The 21740-nt window shown below is 35.1% G+C and overlaps 1 protein-coding gene across 1 annotated transcript in view; it reads left to right on the top strand.

Annotated features, from left to right (window-relative positions):
• The window catches only part of LOC150108389 (polynucleotide 5'-hydroxyl-kinase NOL9), a 148310-nt gene that overhangs the window by 33082 nt on the left and 93488 nt on the right, over window positions 1–21740 (top strand). Inside the window, exons 3-4 of the mRNA XM_090415794.1 lie at window positions 1273–1379; window positions 20567–21114. Coding sequence (XP_090271920.1) covers window positions 1273–1379; window positions 20567–21114 — 655 coding nt within the window. The remainder of the gene's footprint in view (window positions 1–1272; window positions 1380–20566; window positions 21115–21740) is intronic.

The following is a 21740-nucleotide window of genomic DNA, read 5'->3' as shown; positions in this document are numbered from 1 at the left end:
ATATCTTGGGGTTTCTTTTTATTAAGTCCTCTGCAGATGACCTCAGCTTGTAGCAGCATCCAACTACATTATTTCGTCCTGTTAATCAGGGCAAAATAATGCTTCTGGCATTATTTTGCCAGAAGCATTATTTTGCATGTTCATAATTACCAGGAAGCTGGTAATTATGAACATGCATAATTACCAGCTTCCTGGTCGACGCATTCAGTAAAATGGGTTCATATTAGTACCTTAAGTCATCAAGAAAATTTCTTTGCAGTCATTAATTTTCATGACTGACAAAACTAGTCTCAATCAGGCTCATCCCTTCCATACCATACTGTCATTTCTCTCTCTCTTGCTGAGTTTGTCATTACAATGTCAGTCTCTCATTTAAATATATGCATCCAAGCTCTCATACATCCACCTTGTCTAATCGAATTTCCTTGACTACATCTATTTACTCTTTTGCTGAACAAGAATTTTTCCAAGTAGTTAGTTGTAATCAATCCTCCCTGTATAAATCCTTTTTACCATCAAAAATACTCCATATGTTAGAAAAAGCTGCACACCATTTATGTCGGAACATGATATTAGTAATGACAGCCATTTCTTAAGTAGAAATATTGCAGATGCTTATTCTAGTTATTAGCCCTGTCTTCTCTAGATGTTTCCATGATATTTCTATAGGTCTGCAATTCATTTTCCTATTCTTTTGTTTATGTCTCCCACAAGAACAGTTTTTCTTTTTACTAGTTGTTCTTTCTACTGCCTCAACAAATTCCTTTGCATCTTTGCTATAGGTAGAACATATGAATAAATAAGTTATCTTTTCCAATTTTCGGTTGTGTAATTTGCTCACATTACTCTACTTGAAATTTCCTCCCATTCAAGGAGTTTATCTTAATGTTTAGTGTTGAATACTTTACAGTATTCAACACTAAACACGTTGAATACTTTAGAGTAGTCAACACTAAACATGCTAAAAATACCATCCAGATCATTATAGTTGCACAGAATAGGAAGAAATGGAGACCATTACTGCATCTTGTGAACTTGAGATGGTATTGACATGAATGAATGAATACTGTTCCTTTCTCTGATCACTGTTGTCTGAATAAATTATCTTACATATATATTTTCCACTGTTGCAAGTCTCATACGTGAATGGCATCAATCTTCAGTTCTGTGAGAATAAGTCTGTTGAGAATATCTCAGTAATATAAATATATTTGTTCACGCATGAAACCATAAAAAATATTCATAATCCTATTTATTTATTTATTTTTCCAGTCGTGTAAAAGAAAAGAAATGCAATTTACAGCTTTACATTCCAGTGATGAAGAACTAATTGAAAATGGAAATGAATCTGCTCAAGAAACTCTGGAAGAAACAATTTTGTAAGTGGATAACATTATACATTTATTATTTGACATTCTTTTTTTGACACCAAGCAGGCTAGTTGATTGCAATGATCAGTGGTTTGAAAGGCATTGAAAATGATAACTGTGAACTTCCCTCTGTTTACCAGAGGTAGTATTCCTCACAAATGTTATAAATCTATTAATTTCATATCACTCTTAAGAAAATATGACTGAAACTTTTTGATCATATTATCTTTAAAAAAAAAAAAAATTAACAATCTCACAGTACGGTCATCATCAAATTCCTCACTTGTACCCTCAAGGGGTGTACAGAATATGATAGTACTATGTGAAAAATTTACATCATTACCAATTTCCTATTTACAATTTTCTTCTAGATCATCTCTTACCTGTCAAAACTCCAACATTATCAGATCTTATATTTCTATCTTCTGAGGTACTTTATATCATATCAATTAACCTATATCTTGGTCTTCTTCCTCTGGGTCTTTTTCCTGGCAGAGAACATTTGTTTTGCTAATCTTTCCTTTCCCATTCTGTTTAGGTGACCATGCCACCTGATATTAGCTCTGCAAACACATTCCTGGATGCTAACAATGTCAAGTTCTTTATCTAGTATCCTTACTTTTAATATGATATTGCCATTGATACCATCTGTTCATACCTCTAATTTTTCTTGGGACTCTCACATCTGCAGTCTCTAGTCTTTGGTCAAGTGTTTTATTTCTAACCCAGCTCTCAGATCCATAAGTTAAAATTGGTTTGAACGCTGTCTTATATACAGCTAATTTAGTGTTTTGACTAATTTCTCTCTTATTCCATATAAATTTATTCAGTTGACTTCTTACCATATTGGCTTTGTCGATTCTGTTGTCTATTTCCATATTTAATTTACCATCTTCACTAAAAATCGTGCCTAAAGTAGCTGAAATGTTTTACTTGTTATATAGGATCTCCATTCACAATGCAGTTGACATGAGGTGGTATCAAAAAGTTTTGAGACTAGGTTTGTAACATGAAAACAGATGGCAGCATAAGGCTGCACACACACACACACACACAGTAACAGGGAGCACCTACCATCATAAGTCAGTATGCCAAAATACATCGTCCTGTGTACATCGGGAGCTGTGCAACTGATGCTATTCTGACCACCTGTGTTACCACATCTGCGATTTCATCATGGACAGCAAGTTAGAACAAAGAGCAAACATGAAATTTGAGGATCATTACCGGTGACGAAACTTGGGTGTACAGGTTCAACCCTGAGATGAAGCAGAGGTCTTCACAGTGGAATAGCCCATCATCTCCACGACCGAAAAAGGCCCAGACAGGTCAGCAGCTCGACCAAGTGCATGCTCATCGTCTTTTTCGACATTCATGAAGGTCACTGTTTTGACTCCATTGCAGAGATCCAGTGCGAATCACAGAAGGTGCTTGACATGCTTCAAAAAGAAGACTTCCAGGACACATTCCAGAAGTGGCAAGAATGCTGGGAATGCTGTATTGATATGCAAGGGGACTATTTTGATAGTGTGATAGTGTGTAAACGTAGATAAATAAAGTAATTTCTTGTAAACAGAGCTAGTCTCGAAACTTTTTGATACCACCTTATTTTCCATGTTTCTGCCTATTTGGATTGTCTTTGTTTTGTTATTGCTGACCTTCATACCATATCTATTACAACAGTTATTCAATTTAGTCAGGGAATCTTGCAGACTTGTACTGGATTTATTTAGAAGTATAACATCATCTGCATGAAGCAAAGAACTGTCTCAAATTTTGATATCAAGTTTAATACCACTTTCCTTCATAATGAGATCCTTATTCATTATCTATATGGATAATGAATAAGGGATAATGTACATCCTTGTCTGACACCAGATTTAACATTAAACCATCTTCCTATACTTCCTTCAATTCTAATTGAAGGAAGTATATTTCTAATTGCTGACCTACAATATTATAATAATTCTAATTGCTGACTTACAACTCAAATAAAGACTAAGTATTGCTTGATATAATGCCCCACCGACACCATACAATTGTATGGTGTCATTGAGGCATTTTGCTTTTTGAATAGCTTCTCTCTTGCCACCTTGTCCGTATGCTTTTTCCAGATCTGCAAAACTTAAATACAGATCTTTGTTATATTCCCATGGCATCTCAGCTATTTGTCGTAAAGTGAAAGTCTAATCCTCACAGCCTCTATTTGGCCTGAATCCAGCTTGTTCTTTACCAAGCTTTTCTTCCACAATTCTTCTCAACCATTTCTCAAGTATACTTGCATAAATCTTACCAGGAACGTTCAGTAGAGAAATACCTCTGTAATTCTGACATTCAGTTTTATTTCCCTTTTTATATATGGGTACTATGAGAGCTCTACTCCAATCATCTGGAATTTGTCCCTCTGTCCATGCCTTTGAACTATGCAGTGCAGCCACTGTAAGGCTTTTATACTTCCATACTTGAGCATTTCTAGTCGAATATCATCTACTCCGGCTGCCTTTCCAGATTTCAGACTTTTGATGTTTTTTTCTATTTCAAGTATGGATATGTATTTCTGATTGCATGCCTGGTCAGTGTATTTTACCACTGTGTTGTCACTGATTGTTTCATTTAGCAATTTTTTGAAGTAATTACTCGTACTCCAAGGATATCTTTTTCTCCAATTTTCATGTCCCTTATCATATCTAATTCCTTTTACACTCTTTCCTCCATTTCGGAGCTGCTTCAGCAACCTCCAGAATATCTTGCCAATTTTTATATTTATTTTCTATGTTCTTACCAAAGTCTTCCCATGACTTTTGTTTAGCTAGTTTTACACAGTGTTTAGCTTTCTTACATTTGTGTCTGTATTCTCTAAGAGCACAAGCTGCCTTATTTGCCTGGAACTTTTGATATGCTTTCTTCTTTTCCTTCACTGCCTCTTTAACTGCAAGGATAGAAAAATCAGACCCCCATGGTGGACACAGGAGGTCTGATTTTTCTATCCTTGCAGACAACCTCACCACATACCTCTCTGGCTTAATCAATCAATGTTTTCTTCAGGATTTGCCATTGAATCTCCAAGGTTTGGGGGTTGGTTCCTGTTCACAAACTCTTTCATTATTTCTTGAATAATGAAAGAGTTTGTGTATTTTAGTCTACAGTTCATATCTGAGAGCTGCTCAACTTTTATTTGCTTTAAAACTTTCTTACATGTTCTTCTTTTCAATATGAAATTCAATTTTATCCTGCTGAAGACTAAATGGTGATCACTTCCGATTTCAAATCCTCTGTATACTCTAGTATCCTGCACTAGAGAGAAAACATCATTATCAACAATAACATAGTAAATGAGACTTTTCTTATTCCTTGTCTCTTCTCTCCATGTGAATTTGTGCACATTTTTATGTTGGGACATTGTGTTAGTAATAACCAGTCCATGTCCTGAGCAGAAATACAACAGGATTTGTCATTATTATCAGCTTTGCTCTTTTCTCGAATTTTTTCAAAATATTTTTGAATGTCTGACAATAATCGCCTAATCTGCTATTTAGATCCCCAACAAGGACCAACTTTTCATTTTTCATTGTGTCAGTTGCTTTTTGTAAAGCATCAAAAATTTCCTCCACTTCTACCTTAGTAGAACCTTCTGTGGAACCATAAGCACAAATAAGTCTCATTGTTTAGTTCCCCATTCTGATATTTGTCCACATCACTTTACTTGAAATTGCTTGTCATTCAAGAAGATCAGCTTCCTATTTAGTGTTGAACACTATGGCAGCTACTCCTTTTCCCTTGATTGTCATTGCATGAATATAACATTTTGTATTTATTGCTCAGAAAGATCTCACCAGTTTTTGTCTTTTTTGTTTCAGTCTCTCCTATTATGTTGATATGGCACTTATCCATTTCCTCAGCTAGCTCCATTTCTTTGCCATTCAGGTTTCTTATGTTGATAGTGCTGATATTGAACTCTGGTGATATTGAGTTAGGGTGTGTTTTAGGATATGTTCCAGTAGCTGAATTTTTGCTGATCGCCCTGGTACTCTGGCAAAAATAACGGTGGCGTTGTTTAATCAGGCAACGCCCCAGCCTACATGAAATTCTATCATGTTGTACTATCATTTAATGTTATGGTTTAAGCTAATAAGAATCTCATTTGGTCTGTCAACTTCCCCAAATTGCCAGTTCATCCTAGTTCATTCAGTATCCAGGTAGATATTTAACAGGGTGCCCCATGAGAAGGTGAGGATTGGACATTGGAGAACCAACCAGATCAGAATCCCTGGTCAGTTCTCCGCATTCCTTTAAAGGCTATGTGGAGGTCTCCTCTCAGTTATACAGCTTTGACCCTTAAGCACTCCAGTAAGGTATAGAGCTGAAAGCTTCAGTTTGAAATATTTTAGATATTAAAATAGAGGATACTATGAAACCATCCATGTTTTTTAATTAATATAGAAAAACTTAAAAGTTTTGAAATTTGCCAGAGAGCTTATGAGAATATAACCTATAACAGCAAATTTGCCTTGGCTTGCACTACTTAAAAAGAGATGGACTGTACATAGGAGCCTGTATATTCAACTTTTATTAATGGATTGATTAGGTTTTACTGACCTGACAGCATTTAACTTTCTGACATAAGATTGCTACGATACTGAAGAGGTGTTTTGGCCTCTTTAAGGTTTCTGCTGGCCTCTGATAATAACTAACAGTTTGAAATATTTTTCAATTTTTCAGGCCAGTGAAAACTAATCAGTGCACTAATAAAAGGTGAATGTATAGGCTCCTTAGCAGTTGTCTTTTAAGTAATGCAAGGCATCCCTGATGCCAAAGGTTATATTCTCATAAGCTCTGATAAAATTTGGAACTTTTATTATTATTATTATTATTATTATGATTCAGGCCTCCATAGAGTTGCAAGATTCATTGCAGGAGGCCCACCCTAGAAAACACAAAATCTATCATGCTGTTCCTTGAACCTATTGACAGTTCGTGCTCTCTCTCGCCACTCTCTCAGGCAATGCATTCCAAGGGTCAATCATCCTCCATGCAAAGAAACCACTCTTTACCCTCTTGCTCACAACTTTCGTAACTTCCAGGGATGGCCCCTTGTTCTCACTCCTTCCCCATGTTTCCCCAAATGAAAGAACTCCCGAGTTTCAATCTTGTAACTACCTCTATCTCTTCTTCTGTTTACCAAACTCTGCGGTTCACATTTCCCTCAGCCTATCCTCATAACTAACGTGTGTGTGTGTGTGTGTGTGTGTGTGAGAGAGAGAGAGAGTGACCATTTTAGGTTACTAACATGTTTTGGAACTCCAGATGATTTAAACACTCCTATTTCTGCCTTGTCTCTGATAAGAAGACAATTCAAAACAACTTTCAGGCCAGTGAAACATGATCAAGCACCAATAAAAGGCAAATATATGGGCTCTGTATTATAACATTCTTTTAGCAGTACAAACCAAGGCAACCCTGATGGTGAATATTCTCATAAGCTATCTGGTAACCTTCGAAACTTTTAAGTTTTTTTCTATATTTGGATATAAAACATGGATGGTTTCATAATATCCTCCATTTCATCACCTAGAAAAATCTCTTTTTTATCCTTCTGCATTGTACTTAAAAGGTATACAGAATGAATGTTTATGAACATGCTGAATGTTTAGTTTTATTGCTCCAAGTTGTAGCATGTAGAAAGTATTTTTAACTTGGGTATAATTATGTTAAAGATACCAAGCAATTTTAAACCTGGTTTTACTCCAATTTCCCAAGTGAGCAAACAGACAAAATGTCAAGTTTGCACCTGCAATTGATGCAAGACTAGCTGATCCCACAGGTAGTGCAAGACCGAGGCAACTCGTGGTAAAGGTGGAGCAAGCTCTGATCACTAATCTTAATATTTACCCTTAATGCCAAAACACATCTCCAAGAAGGGGATGTATGATGTTTTGTATTAAAGACAAGGGGCCACTTTTGGCATTAAGGGTAAATATTAAGATTAGTGATCAGAGCTTGCTCCCCCTTTACCACGAGTTGCCTCGGTCTTGCACTACCTGTGGGATCAGCTAGTCTTGCATCAATTGCAGGTGCAAACTTGACATTTTGTCTGTTTGCTCACTTGGGAAATTGGAGTAAAACCAGGTTTAAAATTGCTTGGTATCTTTAACACAAGTTATAGCATGTTTATCATATCTCCTTTATAAAAAGATGATCAATAATTTATAGTCAGTTTTCATTGTAGAAAACCCCAGTATAACAAACTACCAAAAATTCCTGACTGATGCCCTATATAAATACATTGCTATGCTATCTAAAGGAAATTCACTACATCAACGCTCTCTGCTGTAATATTCCTGTGGGTCTTATAATTTTGCTATAGTGAGAGTTGACTGTATTTAAATACAGTGAACTCTTCTTTACCATGCCTTCTGTTATCTGGAATTTTGATATAATTGGCTCTTATTTCTGACTTCATAAATTTTGATTTAATCATCATTATTTCAAATTATTTACCTTCAAGGGGTGTTTTTTATATGGCTCTCACCTATCAAAGATTTATTTGTAAACCTAAAGTACATTTGTACCATGGATGGCCTAATGACTTTTCCCCTATTTTTATTGATTTTTATAGTTATTTTATTTAATTTATTAATTTTTTACATAGTCCTTCTGGACTATGCAATAAATAAATAACCCTGATCTAGTTACCAAACATGGAACATTTTTAAGCTCCTTCAGAACTCCAATAAGCAGGGCAGTGGTCTCACGCTGGGCAATGAAATTCACTTCCCACTTATTCCATGCCATGTTCATGGCAGGATTCGAAACTGCAGCCTGTTGGTTGCAGTTTCGAACAGATATGCTTTCAATCAACCGGGCTGATGTACAGGATACTATGATAATACTACATAATTATGTTTCATCATCATCATTTCATCTGCTTGATAACGGGTTGAGTCCACTAAGAAGAAAGGTTCTCCACTTATCGCGATCTTTGGCCATCTCGGTCATGACTATAGCTGGGCAGATGGGAATGTTCTTTCAGCAACTTTATCCAAGTACTTCTTGGTCTGCCTCTAGGTCTTTTACTTCCTATACATCCATTCAGAGCTAAATATGGCAGTCTATGAGGGGCCATTCTCTGGATGTGATCAAACCATCTCAGTTGATGCTTAATGATTGTATCTATTATGTCATCTGGGAAGTTTAAATCTATTCTAACTTGATCATTAGTCTTGTGTTGCATCCAGTGGGTGTTATTAATTTTTCTGAGGCATTTCATTTCAAAGGCTTGAAGTTTCTTGATTGATTATTGAGTTAATCTCCATGCTTCTGAAGCATAAATAGCCGAGGTGATGATAATTGTTTTATATAATTTTAATTTTTAGACTTGTTGGAATTTTTTTATTTTTCCATATTTTATTTAGTTTATTCATGTTGGTCCATCCTAGATTTAGCCTGTGTTTTACTGTTTCCATATTGTTGAGGTTACCAGAAATGAGACTACCAAGATGAACATATTTATTAACTTGTTCCAACAGGTGATTTTCAAGATTTATGGAAATATTTTCTTCTTCTTCTACATATCTTCATTATTTTTTGTTTCATGAAGATTTATTTTCATACCATGCTTTACAGGAGTCATTTAGAATATTAATAGCTTTTTCTAACTGTGATTTAGAATCTGCTAGGATAATGATATCATCAGTGTATTTAATGTGATTAATGTTGGTACCATTGATTTTTACACCTGGTTCATCAGCCATGGTTTTACAGACTTCTTCTAGGAAGATGATAAAGAGTTGAGGTGATAGAGGGCAACCCTGCATTACACCTTTCTCAATTCTGAAATACTCGGTTTTAATGTTGTTCATTTTAACAAAAGCTTTGGTGTCTTTTCCATAATAGTTTGTAATAAATGTTGAAACATCCAAATCCATTTTTACATTTTTTAAGATAGTGATCAATTTGTTTCTATTAACTGAATCAAAGGCTAGCTTGAAATCCATAAAACAACAGTATATGCGCAGGGTTGTATTCCCAATATTTTTCTGCTATATTATTAATGGTGAAGATGTGGTCTATAGTGGATCTATGTGGCCTGAATCCTGCTTGGTTTTCCTCTATGATTTTTTCTGTAAGCACCTGTATTCTCTTTTGTATAATTTGGATTAATAGTTGATAACTGTGACTTAAGAGTGTTATGGGTCTATAATTTTCACATATTCTTTTGTCTCCTTTTTTATGAATTGGTATAATAACTCCTGTTTTCCAGTTACTTGGAATTACTCCAGTATAAAGAATTTGAGTGCTTAAGGGTCAAAGCTGTAACTGAGAGGAGACCTCCACATAGCCTTTAAAGGACTGCGGAGAACTGACCAGGGCTTCTGACCTAATGTCCAATCCTCACCTTCTCGTGGTGCACCCTGTTGAATATCTACTTGGATACTGAGCGAACAAGGATGGGCTGGCAATTTGGGATTTAGCCAACCAAATTGTATTCTTATTAGTTAAACCAAATTAAAAAATGATGGTACAACATGACAAAATTTCATGCTGGCTGGGACGTCATCCGGTTAAACAAGGCCCCCTGTTGTTTTTGCCAGGGAACCAGGGCGAACAACAAAAAATCAGCTACTGGAACAAATCTGAAAACACACCCCAAGTCAACATCACCAGAGTTAAAGATCGGTTGTATCAACATAAGAAGCCTGAATGGAAAAGAAATGGAGCTAGCTGAGGAATTAGATAAGTACCAGATCGACATAATAGGGGGTGACTGAAACAAAAAAGACAAAAACTGGTGAGATCTTTCTGAGCAATAAATACATGTTATATTCAGCCATTGACAATCAAGGAAAAGAAGGAGTAGTCATAGTATTCAGCACAAAATACGAGGCTAATCTTCTTGAATGGCAGGCAGTCTCAAGTAGAGTGATGTGGGAAAATATGAAAATGGGGAACTGAACGATGAGACTTATTTGTGCCTATGGTCCCACAGAAGGTTATACTAAGGTAGAAGTGGAGGAATTTTTTTGAGGCTTTAGAAAAAGCAACTGACACAATGAAAAAGGAAAAGTTGGTCCTTGTTGGGGATCTAAATAGCAGAGTAGGAAATGATTGTCAGACATACAAAAATATTTTGGGAAAATTTGGAGAAAAGAGCAAAACTAATAGTAATGACTGGACTAGTTATTACTAACACCATGTTCCAACATATAAATGTGCACAAATTCACATGGAGAGAAGAGGTGAGGAATAAGAAATGTCTCATTGACTATGTTATTGTTGATAGTGATGTTTTCTCCCTCGTCCAGGACACCAGAGTGTACAGAGGATTTGAAATTGGATGTGATCACTATTTAGTCTTGAGCAGGATAAAATTGAATTTCATATTGAAAAGAATAACGTGTAAGAAAGTTTTAAAGCGAATAAAAGTTGAGCAGCTCTCAGATGTGAACTCTCGAATAAAATACACAAAGTTTATTGAAAAAAAAATGAAAGAGCTGGAAAACAGGAATCAAACCTTGGAGATTCAGTGGCAAGCCTTGAAGAAAGCCCTAATTGATTCAGCTAGAGAGGCATGTGGTGAAGTTCTCTGCAAGGACAGAAAAATCAGAACTCCCTGATGGACACAGGAAGTTAAAGAGGCAGTGAAGGAAAAGAAGAAAGCATATCAAAAGTTCCTGGCAAGTCAGTCAGCTTGTGCTCTTAGAGAATACAGAGACAAATGCAAGAATGCTAAACACTGTGTAAAACTAGCTAAACAAAAGTCATGGGAGGACTTTGGCAGGAATATAGAAAATAAATATCAAGAAGGTGACAAAATATTCTAGAGGTTGTTGAAGAAGCTTAGCAATGCAGGAAAGAGTGCTGTAAAAGGAGTTAGAGATGATAAAGGTGACATGATCACGGGAGAAAAAGATATCCTTGAAGTATGGAGTAATTACTTTGAAAAACTGCTAAATGAAACAAGCAGTGATGACAGCACAGTCGTAAAAAACAATGACCAGGCATGCAGTCATAAATACATATCCATACTTGAAGAAGAAAAAGCCGTCAGAGGTTTGAAATGAGGAAAGGCAGCAAGAGTAGATGATCTTCGACCAGAAATACTGAAGTATGGTGGTATAAAAGTCTTACAGTGGCTGCACTGCATAGTTCAGAAAGCGTGGCGTTGCCAGAGGGACGAATTTCCGATGATTGTAGTAGAGCTCTAATTGTACCCATATATAAAAAAGCGAAATAAAACTGAATGTGAGAATTACAGAGGTATTTCCCTACTGTGTTCCTGGCAAGATCTATGCAAGTATACTTGAGAAACGGTTGAGAAGAATTGTGGAAGAAAAGCTTGGTGAAGAACAAGCTGGATTCAGGCCAAATAGAGGCTGTCAGGATCAGATCTTCACTTTATGACAACTAGTCGAGAAAGCATGGGAATATAACAAAGATCTGTATTTAAGTTTTGTCGATTTGGAAAAGGCATATGACAAGGTGCCAAGACAGAAGCTATTCAATACACTGCAGTTATATGGTGTCAATGGGGCATTATATCAAGCAATACTTAGTCTTTATTTGAGTTGTAAGTCAGCAGTTAGAATTGAAGGAAGTACAGGAAGATGGTTCAATGTTAAATGTGGTGTGAGACAAGGATGTACATTATCCCCTCTGTTATTCATTATCTATATGGATCACATTATGAAAGAAAGTGGTATTAAACATGATATCAAAATTGGAGATGTTAATGTCAGCTCTTTGCTTTATGTGGATGATGTTATACTTCTAAATAAATCTGCTACAAGTCTGCAAGATTCTCTGATTAAATTGAATAATGTTGTAATGGATATGGTATGAAGGTCAGCAATAAAAAGACAAAGACAATGAAAATAGGCAGAATCATTGAAAATGTCAACTATGTAGTGAATGGAGAATCTGTGGAACAAGTAAAACATTTCAGCTACTTAGGCACAATTTTTAGTGAAAATGGTAACTTAAATATAGAAATAGACAATAGAATCAGTAAAGATGGTATGGCAGGAAGTCAATTGAATAAATTCATATGGAATAAGAGAGAAATTAGCCGGAACACTAAATTAGCTGTATACAAGACAGTGTTCAAACCAGTTTTAACTTATTGATCTGAGAGCTGGGTCAGAAGTAAAACACTTGACCAAAGACTAGAAACCACAGATATGAGAATTCTGAGAAAGATTATAGGCGTGAACAGATGGCATCAATGGCAATATCATATTAAAAACGAGGATATTAGGAAAGAACTTGATATTGTCAGCATCCAGGAATGCGTTAGCAGAGCTAATCTCAGGTGGTATGGTCACTTAAATAGAATGGGCAAAGAAAGATTAGCAAAACAAGTGTTCTCTGCCAGGTTGGCAGCAAAATGACCCAGAGGAAGACCAAGATATAGGTGGATTGATACGGTACAAAGTGCCTTAGACGATAGAAATATAAGATCTGATAATGTTGGAGTCTTGACAAGTAACAGACTGATTTGGAGGAAAATTGTAGATAGGAAGTTAGTAATGATGTAATTTTTTCATGTAGTACTATCATATCCTGTACACCTCTTGAGGGTACATGGCAGGAATTTGATGATGATGTTGATGATGATGATGATAAAGAATTTGATTAAATAATTTGATTGAGAAGTTAATGGCTTCCTTGCCACCATATTTCCAGAGTTCTGTAGATATTTCATCTTTTCCCGTAGCCTTCGAAAGTTTCATTTGGTTTATTGCATTTACAATTTCTGCTGCAGTTATGAGTGGTTCCTTTTCATATATATCATCTCTTCTGTTATACTTTCCTCCTCATATTCTTTTTGAAATAATGTTTGATAGTAGTCCTTCCAAATTGTTTGAATATTTTGTATTGATCCAGTTTCTAGATTATTTTTATCTCTCATTGTTAGTGGTTTATCTTGATAGATCTTAGTTAATTCTTTTATAATTTTATATACAGTTTTATTGTCATTTCCTTTATTAGCTTCTTCGCACTGTTTTACTTTTTCGAAAAACTCCAACCAATTATTTTTAGAGATATGCACATTTTTATCAGTCTTGTTTTTAAGATTCTTATAATGTTGTTTATTTTCTTCTGTATTTTTTATATTTAATATATGCTTTGCTGCTCTTTTTTTTTTCTAAAGTATTTAAAATTTCAGGGGTTATCCATTCATGATTTGGCCTTGATGTTGTACCAAGTATGTTTCTTGCAGTACTTGTAACATTTTTTTTTACCTCAATTCCATGTATTTTCTATATTATCATAGGTTAATCGTCTAAGCTCATTTCCTATTAGTGTTTGATAGTTGTCTTGCATAAATTTCTCTTTCAGTTTTGACAGGTCCATTTGTTGATAAGAGTTCGTGATTTACAGTACTTGAATTTTAGTTTAATTTTTGCCGCAAGCAGTTCATGGTCGGTGTCGAAGTCTGGAGTTTTTAAAATTCTAACATTTTGCACTGATGATTTCCAATTGCGTTTGATTAAAATGTAATCAATACAGTTCTTTATTGTACCATCTGGTGAGGTCCATGTGTATTTGTGGGAAGGTCTATCGAAAAAAAGGGTATTACAGATAAATAGATTATTTGCTTTACAAAATTCTAATAATCTTTCTCCTTCATTTCTGTTATCAATTCCAAACCTGTCCATCACATCTTCCATGCCTGGGGTGTACATCCCAATTTTGGCATTAAAATCTCCCATCACGACTAATATATCTTTCTTATTAGTCTTGTCTATCAACTCATCATAAAAAGTGTCGATTTCTTCATCTTCATGTGACTAGTCAGGAGTGTAGATTTGAATTATTGTAAAGTGAAAATTTTTCTCTTTACCTTTTAATCTAATAGCGATCATTCTTGGGCCATGTGGTTCTATGGCCATGACTGCATTTTGTAAACTGTTATTCACTAAAATGGTGACTCCTTCTCTATGTATATTATCCTCTCTGCTCGAGTAAAATAGTTTTCCTGAATTTAGGTTTTTAACTCCTTCTCCTGTCCAGTGGGTTTCAGCCAAGCCCACAATATCCCATTTAATCCTAGCAAGTTCTTTTTCCATCAGATTCGTTTTCCCAGATTTTAGCAGTGTCCTTATATTTAAAGTTAAGAGATGAGAAACTCTATTGGCTGACCACATAACATCCTTCTCGACTGCTCCGTGTGATCTAGGAACAGTCGCGTTGGCTTCCTCGGATGCAGTAACATTCTCTTGACACATTGGAGATTCCTGATTCATAGAGTTTAATGGCAAAATAATGTAGCCAGCTTGCCACTCCTTTTCTGCATCCTTTGGTCCACGACTCCTTATTCTTTATTCGGAGCAACCCGTTGGGGTTTCCCCTCATCCGCCACCCGAGGGATGCGCCTGGTAGGAGCCAGGTCTCCCCCAGGCTAATTATGTTTACATTATAATATCTTCTTAACAGTAATTTTCTTCCAAATTAATCTGTTTATTTTCAGGTCTCCAGTATTCTCAGATCTTACATTTTGGTCTTCTAAGGCATTACAACTAAATCATTCCACCTGGGATCAAACACTTACTTGCTAACCATTCACCTCCATATATCACTGCTAATGATGTTGAGTTCTTTTCTAATGTCTTTATATTTAATATTATTCTATCATTTATGCCATCTGTTCAATGCACTGATTCCCCCCCCCCCCCACACACACACACCACCACCACACACACACAACTCTCATATCTATGGTCTCTAACATTGGATCAACATTTTATTTCCAATCTTTTAATCTTTCAGTATCATCATCACCTTACCAAGGTGACTTGTCAAAGCAATTGTTCTATAATTTACCAGTGATGAGATATATAAGATACCAGTGATGTTATCATTACCAGGACTCTTGTGTTTTAACTGTCCTATTGCTTTTTCTACCTCTTAAAATGTCCATGTCATACTCACTACTTGATGGTGATATCTGCTTCAATTCTTCAAACAGTTTCCCATCTCCATCTAAATCTAGTTTTTCTTCATATAACTTACTACACTATCTTGTCCACCGCTGTACAATTTTATCTCTATTCATCAATACTTTGCCTTTTTCATTTTTAATTGTGATATGTTTTGGTTGGCACTTTTTATTAATGGTTCTGATCATTTTGTACACTTCCCTAGTTTTATGCCCTCCATAGTGCTGTTCTATATTACTGCATTGAGCTTCTAACCATTTCATCCTATCCATTCTGACTCCTTTTTTCACCTCATTACACTTTCTTCTGTAATGTCATTGATTGTTGATGTATCCCTTCTTATCTTCAACATTCTCTTCTCTTGTACTAACTTCAGTGTTTCTTGTCTAATCCACTTCTTGATCTTCTTTTCTACTGGTAATGTTTCTTCAACTGTGTCTTCTATTGCCTTCGTTACTCTTTTAACTCTTAGATTCGAATTTTTTTCTTTGTCGACTATTCATATTCTGCTTCACTTATTCTTGCTGTTTGTCTTCGTTCCTAATGATAGGGTTTATATTTTCTTTTTAATTTCAACTTGATGTTTGCAATCACTGAACTATGATCCGAATCTATACCCACTCCTTGAAAAGTTCAACATTGCTGTACCGATGTTACCATCTTCTTTTAATCATAATCATATCAATCATGTTCTTGGTTTTGCCATCATTTGATCACCGCATCCATTTTCTACACTCCTTTTGCTGGAATCTTGTGTTCCCAACCATAATTTTCTATTCCAACTTTGGCATTCCAATCTCCTTCAATACATCTTGCTTTGGTATTGTTTCTATTGTCTCTATCAGATCTGTGTAAAATAAATCAATATCCTCATCTGTGCTGTCACATGTGGGTACATATATCTGAACTGTTGATATATTAAATGGTTTTGCTTGAAATCTTGCTACTGTGGTCCTTCATTGACTGGTTTGTAGCCTAACAGTGCCTTTCTAACTTTTTTTGTTAAGAAGGAAACCAACTCCTTCTTTATGCTTGGTGTCATGCCCTAGCCATATGACTTGGCATCCATTTATCTCTCTTGATGACGATGTCCATTGCATCTCTGCCAGTCCTGATATATCACACTGATATCTCTTCATTTCCTCGTGAAGTAATTCTAGTTTTCCTGACATCCAAAGTGTTCGTACATTCCATGTTCCTATTGATAATAGTTCTGTAGGTTTCAATTTCTGTTTCCTTTTGGTATCCCACTTTTCGATCCAACCCCTGATCACTCAATTGGTATCGCAGACCTTGTTCATCTGCACGATGTCCAAGCCGGCATGTTTTAGCTATTGATTGTATAGGCATCAGATAACAATCGTGTTTTTTCTCTACGTTCAGAGCATCAACACTCATCTGACCAACCCTCCTCCTTTATCCAGGATTGGGACTGGCATGAGAGTTATTGGACCAATGAAGACTAGAAAATATGTTATCTTGTGGAAAGTTTTCAGTATTGAGACCATACTATAATATAAATAAGGAGTTTAATAAAAATAAGCAATTAAAACCTGATAAGTTTCACATGTCATAAGACTTGCATTATCATCAGGGGTAGTGGTACATCCAGGAGTCTGGATGTACACCATGTGTGGTGGTGGTGGTGGATGGTTTCTTATCCTCTCACCATTCAACTAATGTCGGGGTTCCCCAAGATTCTGCCCTCTCACCAGCCTCTGCAGGAAGAGAGGACAGAGCCTGGTTCTGTTCTCTCTTCCTGAAATATATCAATGACCTACTTCAGTTGACCTCCAACCCAATACACAGTTTTGCAGATGACAGCACTTTGCACTCCTCCCTTTCATTTGATAAATCTTACTCTGCACAACTCACCTCAACCTACAGAACATCAACCACCCTCCCTCAATTCTGATCTCCAAGCCATCCTCCAATAGGGTTCAGATAACCTTGTCAATTTCAATGCTAATAAAACCCAGTTCTGTCTTATTTCTCATAAAAAAGGATCATTTTCTCCCAGTATTATTTTCAATAACACCCAAATTTCCAGACAATTTGAGATTTCTCTTCTTGGAATTATCCTGACGTCAAGCCTCTCCTGCCATAAACACATCACAACCATTGCTTCCTCAGCTTCTAAAAAAATAGGATTTCTCTTTCGCTGAAGATGTTACTTTGTAAAATTTTGTACGATAAATTAATTTATCAAACTCGGTTTGACAGGGTTTTTAGGCTAAAATAATGTAGGAAAATTAATGTAAGATTCCTTTTTTCTGAATGTAAATTAACTGTATTGAAAATTGTGTTAAATAATTCATGTTTAAAATATTGTACTTAAAATTAGAGAAAATGATATTAACATTGTAAGTAATCAATAAGAATAATGTATCAGAAAAGTTTGCAACAACTTGCGAACCAAAATGATGACCTTTTACTGTTGCTGCTGCAGGTGTTTTGGTTCCCCGATCAGCTGAGTGGAGGAAGGGAGAAGAAGTGATAAAATGGAGTATGCAGCCAGAGGTTTAGCACCCATTGTCAGAGCTGCTTCGTTGGCAATTCCTCTATTCTTGACTCCTCCCTATCCTTACAGGAAAATGTAAAATATGTTTGTTTGTGCATTCAGCGTATTGCAAGAATGGAAAGCATAGTTGCCATCAACAAGTGTATGGATGTTCTGAAATGAAGAATAATTTTCAAACCTGATAATATGTTACTTCATGAAGCCTCAGTTTCAAATGATATGAAGATTATTTCAGCAAAGACCTGTTAAAATTTAGCTACATGAGCTGCTACATGCAGCTGATGTCAGAGAGATGTGCATGCATTCGTTTTGTGTTTCTTGGGTTATATTAATTTTATTATATTTATATCTTAATTATATTTGAGTGTGCAAGACATCTTACACACAAAGTTTTGTGTTTTGGTTTTTTATTTTATTTATGTATTTTTTTAATACTTATCTGATGAGAACCAGTCAGTCTCTGTTATAAATTAATTTACAAATTGTTTTTAAGTTACATTTCTAAAAAAAAATAATAATGACCAAAAAGTAATCAAGGATCTCTAATATGTGACTTGCTCATTATCATTTGTTTTATAAATTTAATTTATTTATGTGAGCATACTATATTCTAATAAGTTATCTGACAGTTTTTCTTTGAAATGGTTATAGAATTTTGGTACATCTTGAAGGTTAACAGAATTGAGAGCTGATACATTGGAAGCAGTAATTCATTGATAAATCATTATTAACCTAATTTATTTAATATAGAGTGGCAAAAAAAAAATGCAATTCTTCAGTAAATCAGTTCATTCATTTGTTACATGCTGAGTCTTGCAACATTTAATGAATAGGTATAATTCATCCTGATGGACGGTTGATTTTTAATTCTTACACAATTCTTTGGAAGTAAGTTATTAATACTAATGACCTTTCATTTTTATTTTGTAATTCTAAGAAATGCCTTTGAATTAAACTGCATTAAATTCAGTTCAGTTAAATGAAATTGAATTAAAATTAAGTATTCTAAAAGTGCTGCATATTATACTCTGTGCTCAGATATTTATAAAGTCCCTCTTTAGACTTTGGAGTTCATAAATTATCTTTCTATCAAAAATATGCATTTCATTAAGAAAAAGCAGGACTTTTATTGCATCTTTTGAAATAATATAATTAAACATAAATCGAATTATCCACTTTTATTATTATTATTCCTGACACCTCCAAGGAGTCCGAAGACTCATCGCGGGAGGATACCTACAACTGTCTCAACCACTACATCGAACTTCTACTACGAATCAACGCCATCTATCGCCCACCGCAACTAGTATTTTTTTGTCTGTAAATTGCGTGTGTTCTGAAGGGCCGATTTGTCTGTATGTGGGATGAAAAAACAGAGTTTCTGGGAGAAAAAATCCTGCTAATAACCACTTCTAATAGTTAATACTTATATCAGTCCATTGTAAATTCTACTCAGAAAATATTTACATAGAGGATAATAGAATATACAGGGTGATCCAAAAGTAACTTCATATTTGGTGAAGCAGTGTGATTTTCAAATAAATTTCATTATGACAAGTATATTTATTCTTTTTATATAAAACATAAGTTTTTGCAATGTGTTAAAGATATTTTTATAATTTTCATTAATTTTTCTATGTTTTCATTTTGGACCAATAATTTATGATGAATGTCAGATGTCTTTGTCAAAGAGCAAATTCTTGTTATAACATCTCACATCAAAAGAATGATGGGTTGCAAAATTAGACAGAGCTCTTCTAGGAGATTTCATAGATCCAGTCCTACAGACAGGATGGCGTGATTAGAGCACTGGTAAATAAATTTAAATGAACTGGGTCGGTGTGTGATGAGAGAAGTGGACTCCCAGAGACAACATGTGAAAGCACTGAATCAGTTTGAGAAATGTTAAAAGAGGACAAAAAATTATCAGTTAGGGAGAGATCTCAAAGAATTAGCATACCCAAATCATTAGTTTACAGAATTTTGCATTTGACTCTGAGACAAAAAAGCCCTACCACATCCACTTGTGGATGTGATAGGGCTTTTTCAATTCATCCACTGACCTGCATGAAGAAGATTATCCACTTCAAGCAGCAATGTTTGCAGAAATTGTCAATCAAATCCAGTGATGAGGCAACTTTTCACACTTGTGGTAAAATCAGTTGACATAATTATCATGTCAGGACTTCTTAAAAACCATCTGAGTTCATAAATTTTTCTATCCACCAATTATGGATAAATCAACAATTTATCCATAATTCATCATGAATTATATGTCTGAAAAGAAAACATTGAAAAATTAATGAAAATTATAAAAACATCTCTAACACATTACAAAAGCTTATGCTTTTATGTAAAAAAAGAATAAATATACTTGTCATAATGCAATTTATTTGAGAATCACATTGTTTCACCCCCCCCCCACACACACACAGTGACTTTTGGGACACCCTGTATTTATTGTTTTATTGTTGAAAACAACGATAATTACAGTTACTGAAACAGTAAGAAATGAATTACAGAAATTCATGATTATTTAAAAGAGTTTCAATGTTTTTCATGCACATGTGAAAATGGCACTAGCTAGTGTTGATTGAATTAAGGAACAGCTGTTCCATTTAGATTTTTCTTATGTAATAAGTCACACGTATCTAGTAACAGCATCTCAAACAGAAATGTTTAAAAGAAATCCTATAGATACAGTTGTACATTTATTCATATGTTCTTTATTTCAGCTGTCATCCAGTACCTGAGAAGAATCTTGTATTTGTAGTTTTGCAACATCCAGCAGAATTTGTACTTCATGGGATTGCTTTGGTTCGGGTGCTTAGTGGAACTATCAGGGTACTTGGTCATTATTTGAATTCATCAAAACCATTTCTGCCATTTTATTCATCTGAAAGGTTTGCTTGTATTGCATTAAAAACAGAACATCCAGAAGGCTTTTCAGAACCAATTTCACATGAACAGCATATAGCAGATAGACTGCAAGACGTTGGTGCTGTTGAAGTACACCAGGATATTATGAATGTGTTTAATAGTCAGTCTGTTTTATTAGTGTTGAAAAAAAACTTTCAGTCACAAGATGTAGAGTTTGCAACTTCTGTTTTCAAGCATGTATTCCAGCCAGTTACTGAAATAAAAATGGGCAATGCTTTGTTTCAAAGCTGTAGAAAAGAGTTTGGTTTTGCTCTATCATCAGTCACTAGTGAATCAAGATTTATTGACAGTGAGCAACAAATACAGTTAGCTGATGGTTTAACGAACAGTATCACTAATGCAAGTAAGTTTATAATATATATATATATATATATATATATTGTCATAATTCATTTTTACTTGGTGGGAAATATTATTAAAAAGTTTTTTTTTTTTTTTAAACTCAAGTCTGGCCATGGGCAGCCCACTCTCTCTGATTCTCACAGATATATTTCGCAACGATTTTAAAGAAAAAGCTATTAACTCCATCCACCTTAAACCAATATTTTGGTATCGTTATATTGATGATATTTTCCTCATCTGGGAAGATGGCGTCAACAACCTCAATTTATTTTTAGACCACCTAAACGAGTGTCATGAAAAAATCTCTTTTACCTTCGAACTGGAATCTGATGACTGCATCCCCTTTCTAGACCTGAAACTTACCAGATGTGCTGAGAGTATTAAAATCTCAATTTTTAGAAAAACCTACTCATACTGATAGATACCTTCATGCTTCCTCCCATCACTACCCCCCCCCCCCCCCACCACAAAAATTTGGTATTATTTCCACCTTAGCCCACCGAGCCAAATCTTTACTTACAGAAGAAGCAGAAATTGAAAATAAACTCCTTTTTCTTAAAAAAACTTTTATTAATAGTGGTTTCTCTCCTAATAAAATTGACAAATTTCTTTCTCCCAGTCACTCAA

This window comes from Typopeltis vanoorti, chromosome 3, assembly GCF_054136105.1.
Source record: "Typopeltis vanoorti isolate ZY-2024b chromosome 3, IOZ_Tvanoo_1.0, whole genome shotgun sequence".
NCBI lineage: Eukaryota > Metazoa > Arthropoda > Arachnida > Uropygi > Thelyphonidae > Typopeltis > Typopeltis vanoorti.
The sequence above is the reverse complement of the archived record's forward strand: the minus strand, read 5'-3'. Positions and strand labels throughout refer to the sequence as shown.